The sequence below is a fragment of the Octopus bimaculoides genome, chromosome 11 (genome assembly GCF_001194135.2).
Source record: "Octopus bimaculoides isolate UCB-OBI-ISO-001 chromosome 11, ASM119413v2, whole genome shotgun sequence".
Classification (NCBI taxonomy): Eukaryota; Metazoa; Mollusca; class Cephalopoda; order Octopoda; family Octopodidae; genus Octopus; species Octopus bimaculoides.
The window spans coordinates 2,151,836-2,161,516 of NC_068991.1; the positions used below are offsets into that span (position 1 = coordinate 2,151,836).

Genomic DNA, 9,681 nt, shown 5'->3' on the forward strand with positions numbered 1-9,681 from the left:
ATATATATATATATATATATACACACACATACACACACACATGATGATGATGTCTGTCCACTTGTGACTGAGGCAGACTATCACTGGGCAAGCCTAGTGGGAGTTGAAGGAAAGTTTAATCACCAACGACCCAACCATGCAACTGTAGCATATTGCCAATAGCATCATGAGAGACCTCGCAATTGCCCTGACATACAAATTATAAATGCACACACAGTGACCCTGTTGGTCAAATGGGCACTATAAAATTGAGTCTATCATCAATGTTTATCCGAAAGAAAGACCACCAAACATGGGCTGATGCAGCTTGGCACCGGTGTCTTTGTAGACATTGCTGTTGGAACACATACCTCTTGGCATCATCTCTCGCAACCCTCAAAAAGTTCCACCAATACATTACTCTGAAATGGTTCTTTTTTACTGATGATGAAAGGATAAATGGTAAAGTTGACCATGACAGGATTTGATCTCTGAGTGAAGAGAATCAGGAGAAATACTGCAAGCATTATATCCAACATTTTAAGAATTTTGCCATTTTGCTACCATCTTTATCATTTAGAATCCTTCTAGCCCAGCTCTTTCCTGCCCCATGCCTCACTATTATCTACTATCATTACTATACAATGTATTTAAAAAAACCACTGTTGACCGAGCCAAATCTCTACGATTGTGTTTCTTCACCAGGCCATACACGTTATTCCACCGCTGGATCTTCTAACATCATCAATTGTCAACCTTTTGTGGTTGACACATTACACGGAAAGATTGGTGTGGCGCACAACGGAGAATTGGTTAATGCCAAGTCTCTCAGACAGAAGGTAAGTCACTTAGCAGCTCAACAAATAGACACAAATTTAGTACCTATAAATAAATAATCTTGTATAGGTGCATGTATAAAACTGTGTAAATATTTTGCAGTTGCTTAGGCATGGAGTGGGTCTTTCTACCAGCACGGACAGTGAACTAATAACACAAGTTCTTACACACACACCACAGGAAGGAGAACCAAATGGATGTAACTGGATCATAAGGTACAATTTATACTTAACCATCATCATCATCATCATCCTCATCATCATTGCTCTCACCACTACTATCACCATCATCATTATCATCAATGTTGTCATCATCCATATACGTGACATGTACCACCCCTTGGTACCTATATAAAGAAAGGACAAAAGGCTACATTCGGTGAACTGTATCCATCTCATGACACCTGTTTACAGCCAGGTTAACTGATTACATATCATTAACTGCACCACCACATGATACCTATTTATAGTTTTATGGAGAAGATAGATATAGCAACTACAATTATAATTGTCATCATTTTACCTCTGCTTTTCCATGCTGGCTTAGGTTAGACAGGACATTGCTGTCCAAATATCAGCTCTCATTTGGAATGTTGCTATCCTCCTCGACAGGTTGGCGATCACATCTTACTCCTACAGGGTGCGACAAAAATGATACCCACATTCATCATTCTTGATAAATGCTTCAACAGCAAATGCCTCAATCCAAACCATGATGCTAACTGAAGAAAAAAAAGAAAAAGAAACAGTAAAACATCAGCTAATCAAAGACACCATTACCATCTGCTTAACTTCATTAGTGCCTCACCATTGTTGATGTGTGTTTGTTGTTGTTGTAATCGCTATAATGATAAATAAACGACTGCCTTGTATATTCTCAAGGATAAAGAATCTCATGAATATCACCAGCATATCGTATTCTCTGCTAATTATGCATAAGTCAAAGATCTATGCTGTTCGAGATCCTTTTGGGAACCGTCCACTTTGTATTGGTCAGCTGCAATCAATCAACACCACAGGTAAGTCACAACATGGCCCAGTGTGCCATTTCGTTTTTTTGTTTTGTTTATCTTTTACTTGTTTCCGTCATGAGACTGTGGCCATGCTGGGGCATCACCTTGAAGAATTTTTAGTCAAACAAATCGAACCCTTTATTTATTTTTAAGTTTGGTACTTATTCTCTTGCCATTCTACCACTCGTAGAATTTCTTTGGTGTCTATATATTCCACGAGACCAAGAATCTGCACCAAAAAGTCTCACTTCAGTGTCTGTGTGTAGAATGGAATGAGATGACATTGAAGAGTGTAGGCTTGAGTAAGATTGTATGAAACACCAGTAATAACTCCTTCAGCAAGTCTCTCCTCTCCACACTACCAATGCTGTCCAAAGAAACAGTAGAGCTCAGCACTGTTGCTGTTGCAGAAGTTGCCAGAATAAAGTCAAAGGCAAAATCAGACTTTGGAATTCTTAGATCCTGGTTTGTAACGGATTGCACTGGTAACTTTATTTTTTAATGGATCCTGGAAGGTTGAAAGGTAGAGTTGACTTAGGCAGAATTTGAACTCAGAATGTATAGACTCTGCCGGTTCTCCACCTTAATGATGATGATGATGTATATATAATAATAATAATACTCGATTTTTTTTAACGTCCACTTTCCGTGCACCAGGCTCAATCTGATCTCAAGTTTATAAATCTGAAATTATTCTTAAATCAATATTCTTGATTTTTTTTTTTTTTATAATCTTTAGATGAAGTTTATAAACAGATCGATGGTTGGCTGGTTTCTTCAGAATCCTGTTCATTCCAAGCTGTTGGTGCCAAATATATCCGAGAAGTTTTACCAGGTAAGTTTTCACCATTTTGCCTTCACATCTGTATCGTAAAATCCTTTCTCAATATAAATACAGTAACGAAAGGGTTACACTTAATGTCAGTAGCCATCCCTTAGTTTATGAAAAAAATACAAAAATCCTTGTATACAACTGTGTGTTTCACAGTTTCATCAACGCAATGTTTGGCTGTTGTGTGCATGCTCACATGTCCAAGATAGGAAGCTTCATACTAGGGAGAGAGAGCACTGTTGTTCACGTAGTGCTGGGTGAAAAGTAGTGTTTCTTTTTGACTCAGCATGTGTTGTGCTTAAAAACGTCTTTATATTCTTGAATCTGATAAAGTGTAGCATTGGATGATTATCCTGCTTCCAGTTTCAGTGTTGCTGCCAGGATTTCATCCCTTATTTTGTGATTTAGGGGGGATTTTTGAAAAACAAGGGGAAATGTTTGTTTCCTTTTACACTAATTTTATCTATGAGCTGCCATTGTGCTCCATGCCCTGAATATGTTGGTACATGACATTATAAACATGATTTGAACCAAAAATGCAACCGATCGACCGATATGCCTTGTTGTACTCCACAACGAGATTTAATGCATACGATATACATAAAACGACTTTGTAGGCTCTCTTTATTGTGTACCAACTGTAGAATATGGCTGCATTGTGAATGAGCAGACACCATAAGGTCAAGCGGACCCTACATTGTCTACCTTGGAATACATTATCTAATGTGTCTTTCTCTGAAACAGAGGAAAGTGATATAAAGGAGAGAGAGCAGAGTAGTGATGAAATGAATTCTCAATTGTGAATAAATAAATTCTATTAAAATATTTTTGTCTTCCATCTCTGCAGGTGAAATAGTTGAGATTAGTCAAGCTGGAGTCAAGTCCCTCTGTCAAGTTCCTTGCCCTGGCAACAAACAGTCTGCTTTCTGCATATTTGAATATGTATATTTTGCACGGCCAGACAGTATTATGGAAGGTTTGATATGAATTATTTAAATTTATGCATGAATAATAAATAAATTAATATTTCTGTGTATATATATATTTATGTGTGTGCCTTGGTAGATAGAAACTGGGAGCTTATCGTATGCAAGTGTGTGTGTGTGTCTGTGTGTTTTGTTCCTTCACTACTTGACAACCCTTGTTGCTTTGTTTACATCCCTGTAACTTAGCAGTTCAGCAAAAAAGGTCGATATAGCACTAGACTTCAAAATAAGCTAAACTCTTCATGATTGAAACAAGCAAATGATGATGATATATTTAGGTTTTAAAAAAAAAAAGAGAAGAAAAAATTCCAGGGTGGGAGCCGTGGTTGTCTGCATTGATGAAAATTGCATTTATTGGTAAAGTTTAATGCTTTTTGGGGTTGTATGCAGTTCAAAGGAGGAATTCTTGATTCTGAGGCCAAGTTCCTTCTTCAGAAAGGAGAAATGATGTTTCATCTTTAGTTCATGAGATTTAATTGTCAAGTTGTCAAAATAATGGTTAGGAAGAGAATTTGGGAGAAAGTGGGGTTGTCTTTTGGGCCTAGTAAGTGATTTCCACAAGAAGTTTGTGTGTGTGAATACTGCTACTGACAAATATACAGACAGTGGGAGCACAATTACACACACGAGTGTACATGGGATTAAATATATACACATGGACAATGAAAGCTGTGATTCTATATTGCATGTTCTTACTCGTACACGTCCTGATACTTAAAATAGGTTTAAAATGAAATTCATCATTACCATCATCGTCGTTTAACATCCACTTTCCATGTTGGCATGGGTTGGACGGTTTGACTGATGACTGGTGAGCCAAAAGGCTGCACCAGGCTCCAAGAGTTTTAGACTACTCTTTTCCCACCCCACAGCACCTTTGGTGCCATGTAAACAAACTAAATGAGTCTCTTATTAACAACTCATCTGAGACACTCCCTGTTACCAAATCGTCCAAGACGTCGACCGCCTTTGGTCCCAGCCCATCTGACACCACCTCTTGTCCATTGGCAATGCTGGAATGATATATATATATATATATGAGAGAGAGAGAGAATTTTTTGTTAAGTTATATTCCAAACACCATCTTGATAAATGTAGAAGTGACTTATTGTCCAAAATATTTCCAAGTTCTTGCTTAGGTTTCAAAAATAATCAAGAATTTTGTTAGACATGTTGTCATGAAATGGTTAATGGTAGTAAGTAGAGATTTTGAACCTTTTCAGTGCTATTTGATGCTTGTTTTCAGGTCAAATGGTGTATTCTGTGAGGAAAAGATGTGGTCAACAACTGGCCATAGAATTCCCTGTTAATGTAGACCTGGTCAGCACCGTCCCTGAATCAGCAACACCTGCTGCCATGGCTTATGCTGAGATGGTAAATATAGACATTTCTTATGTTTCTGTAGACTATATCGGACATATTCCATTATGATTTCTTTAAGGAATACTGCTGCCGCCAGACATTATGGTCTTCAACTTGACGTAGAAAAGAGAAACATTCTCACAGTGTGTGTGGACCACAGGGGCCAGTCAGGAGGTACTGGCATATATCTGCTAAAATGAGATGTCAGTGTTTTCATTTTTACATATTCGACAACAATTTATTTACTGCACCCTGTATATATATATATTTATGTTTTCTATTCTATTCTATTTCTAGCTTGGTATTCCATACGGTGAAGTATTGTGTAAAAATCGCTATGTTGGTCGAACATTCATCCAGCCAAGCTTGAGGCTTCGGCAGCTCGGTGTCGCTAAGAAATTCGGTGCATTGACCGAGAACTTCAAAGGCAAACGAATTGTCCTTATTGATGATTCTATTGTACGGGGAACAACAATGGCACCTATCATTAAACTATTGAAGACCTCAGGAGCTACAGAAGTAAGTCTCCAACCCCCCACACTCTCTCTCTCTCTCTCTCTCTCTCTCTTCCTTTAATTATAATGTGCCTAACAAATAGACACTGAATTGTCAGGTGTAGGTGCAACGGGTAAATGTTACCGGCTGTCAGTCAAAAAGCCTTTGGTTATTTACATATTTCTATAATATTTTAATTATAATATAACACATAATTAGCATTCCATCAATTATGATGATGAGGGTTCTTGTTACTCCAACCAATGGAACAGTCTTCCAAGAAAGCAGAAGTCAGATTTCATTGAGGCAAATTTCCTACAGCTGGATGCTCTTCCTGTCACCAACCATAACCCATTTCTAAGCAAGATGATATTTCTTATAACCAGAAGACAACAGTGGTGCATGATGCTACCATTATGTGATGCCAAGAAAAGAGAGCACACAAACGTGCTCACATATCATCATCATCATCATTTAACGTCCCATTTTCATGCTGGCATGAGTTGGAGAATTTGACAGGAGCTGAGAAGCTGGAGAGTGGCACCAGGCTCTGATTGTCTGGTTCCTACAGCTGGAGGCCCTTCCTAATGCAAACCACTTTACAGGATGTATTGGATGCTTTTTACTTGGCACCAACACAAGTGCTTTGTGTGTGGCACCAGTGTGGGTGCTTCATCCATGGCACACCAGTAGCCATGAGTTCACAAGACAAGGACCTCTCAGCTGAAAGAGGGAGTGGAACCAAGAGATGGGGGGCAGATATATAAATAAGACTTTGTAATTCAATAGTTTTTTTCATGTTTAAATATAATTTTGTATTTCAAGTTATTTCATTGATCGATATTCACATTTCATGTGTAAATATGCAGTCGTTTGGTTTTTGTGTCCATTATTGCTCTAACATCTCTTATCTTTTTTCCAGGTCCACATAAGGGTGGCTTCTCCACCCGTTAAATACCCATGTTATATGGGTATCAATATTCCAACCAAGGAAGAGTTGATTGCTAACCAATTTAATTCTTCGCAACTGGCAGAACATTTAGGTAAATTATTGTTTGGTCATCTTGACTTTGTCATCTTTTGGAACAATCAGATATTCTCATTATAAAAGCCTTCTCCGGCTAATCATTGAAAGGATGTTGGTGTTGCCTTGGCAGAGGCTTGCATTCTCTGAGTGCTTTGTTGCTATTATTGTCTGAATTGTTTGTCAGTGACCTGGCAGAATCATTAAAGCATTGCAAAAATGCTTTGTATATCTCTCCCAGCTTTTATATTCTGAGTTCAAACTCCTCTCAGATCAATTTTGTTTTTCCTCCTTTCGGTGCTGATGAAATAAGGATTTGTTGACCACTCCACCTCTAAAATTGATGGTCTTGCACCAAAGTTTAAAACCATCATTGTCATTATTATAATTATTCAGACAATGAGCTGGCAGCACCATTAGTAGATCAGACAGAATGCTGACCAACTTTTACTGCCTGACTGGCTCCCATTCCGGTGGCATGTAAAAGGCACCCACTACACTCGCAGAGTGGTTGGCATTAGGAAGGGCATCCAGTTGTAGAAACCTTGCCCGATCAAACTGGAGCCTGGTGCAGCCTCCTGGCTTGCCACTCCTCAGTCAAACCGTCCAACCCATGCCAGCATGGAAAGTGGACGTTAAACGACGATGATGATAATGAGTTAGTAGTACAACTAGTACAGTGAAATAGTGAGTACATATATAGAAATGATAGTTAATACAGAATACAATCAAGTCACCTGTAGATATGAAACTTGCCTTCTAATTTTTTTTTTATTCTTTCCTTGGTTTCTTGTCTTTTGTAAACAGGTGCTGACAGTTTAGAATATCTCTCTGTTGACGGGCTCCACTTAGCTGTGAAGAAAGGTGCTAAACATATGGAAGATGATGGTAAAAATGGGTATTGTGATGCTTGCTTAACAGGAAATTATCCTACTGAATTAGATTGGTAAAAAGAAGACACTCGGGGGGGGGGGGGAGCTGTTAATATTTTCAGCTCATTCCTCCTCACTCTCTCTCGGATGTTGCATTTAAAGAATTCATAGATTTTCGATTAAACGTCTGAGATGAGTGTTTGTTGATGAGATTAAAATTGTCTGATCCAATTAACTTCATCATTAGAGTGAACATTTACGATATTGTGTGTGTGTGTGGTTTATTGAAACGGAAGTTTCTCATCATTGTGGTATCAGGTGAGAATGCATAGATGCATGTGTGTATGTATATATATATGGTCTTTGCCTCCATCCATTTGATTTTGACAAGTCGCCTATGCAACTAAGCACTTTATACATGCGAAACCAGTGGTCTCTCTCTGTCTTCCTGACTAGCCATACCAAACAACCATCTAAATATACATGTGTGCACATGCGCATGCACACAATCTCTCACGAACTTGCAGTCTCTGATTGAAACCAGATGTCTAATTCCTCGATATATCTGTGGTTCCAGACTGGATTTGAAATCAACGTTATTACTTCCCTTCTTTTAGGTTCCATGTCTATTTCCCAAGGTATCTTGTCATATGTGGCAGTGATTCTTCTGGCTAAACAGATTACTGCCCTATGTTTAACATTAAAGGTCCCATCTACAAATCATTCCTGCGACCATATATATACACACACACACACATACACACACACACACACACACACACACACACATATATATGTATGAGAGAGAGAGAGAGAAGTAAATATACACTGTAAAGATGAATTTAACAATCTGTAATATTAGTCTTTTTTTCTGTTTTTATTGGCTGGTATAATTTATATTTTATATTTTATCCAGTATTGTTTTGTATATTTTTTTTAAAGAATTTAGCAGCCTCCTGGTTCTGTGTTCATTTTCCACCATTGGTGGCTACTAGATACTTTCAGTGATGTAGTCAGTGAAATTAGTGAGAGAATCCATTATGTTCACTGCGAATGGTATACAGCAGTGAACAAGCGGGCAGACTGTTCATGGAGAAGTTTAGAAACGGAAAATTTAAAGTTGCATTGGTCGGGAAAAACATCAAAATTCCAAAACTGCAATTTATTAAAAGACTTGTTTAAGTGCCTTGAGAGTTGATTTATTTCAAGGAATTCATTTCATAAAATCATTTTAAAAGTAAAGAAAACAGAATGGAAGAGCAATTGATAACCATTTCTTCTGCAAGTTCATTTATACACATCACTGAAATTCCAAACTGTATTCATCCATGCTTAACAAGTTTATATTTTCCCAATATTTTAACTCATTATTACTTCATGTTACAAGTAATTTTTTATAAATTTTTTTTTTACCATTAATTAAAAATTATGTCGACACACATACACACCCAACACCTTCAAATACTGTTGCTGCAGGCACTGAGATGGCTGTGTGGGGAGAAATTTGCTTCCCAACCACATGGTTCTAGGTTCAGTCCCACTGTGTGGCACCCTGGGCAAGTGTCTTCTACTTCAGCCTCGGGCTCACCAAAGCCTTGTGAGTGGATTTGGTAGATGAAAGCTAAAAGAAAACTGAAGCCTGTTAAATGTGTGTGTGTGTGTATGTATCATATGTAATGATATCAGACTGGATCATGGTGCAGCCTTCCAGCATGGACGATGGACGTTGAATGGGGGTGTGTCTGTATTGACATCACGTGACACTTAGGGAGTATGTTGTTGTCTCACAAAGCTAGGAAACTGGCTTTGGTAGTCCTAGGACTCGTCTCACTAATATCCAGTGGACTCTTGTGAACAGTTAACAAACGAGTCCATTTGACTCCTCTTACTGAATCTCATTTGTAAGCATTTTATTAATTTATTTTTATCATTAAACTATTTGATAAATGATTAGGTTTTTAAATTTCTATACTAAAATTGTTTAGTTATTGAGTTTAATCCTTTGGCATTTGAACAAGCCATATCCAACCAAAATATTCATCCTGTTCATCATCATCATCATCATCGTTTAACGTCCGCTTTCCATGCTAGCATGGGTTGGACGATTTGACTGAGGACTGGTGAAACCGGATGGCAACACCAGGCTCCAGTCTGATTTGGCAGAGTTTCTACAGCTGGATGCCCTTCCTAACGCCAACCACTCAGAGTGTAGTGGGTGCTTTTACGTGTCACCCGCACGAAAACGGCCACGCTCGAAATGGTGTCATTTATGTGCCACCCGC

At 38.2% G+C, this 9,681-nt stretch overlaps 1 protein-coding gene across 1 annotated transcript; it reads left to right on the plus strand.

The window, feature by feature from the left end:
- The first annotated feature begins 623 nt into the window (after window positions 1-623).
- Window positions 624-8,353, plus strand: LOC106876546 (amidophosphoribosyltransferase). Its single transcript, XM_014925134.2, has 9 exons — window positions 624-818; window positions 919-1,031; window positions 1,698-1,834; window positions 2,568-2,663; window positions 3,508-3,636; window positions 4,893-5,020; window positions 5,306-5,527; window positions 6,426-6,546; window positions 7,335-8,353. The coding sequence occupies exons 1-9, from the start codon at window positions 624-626 to the stop codon at window positions 7,475-7,477; spliced, it is 1,284 nt and encodes a 427-aa protein (XP_014780620.1). The 3' UTR covers window positions 7,478-8,353.
- Window positions 8,354-9,681: the final 1,328 nt, after the last annotated feature.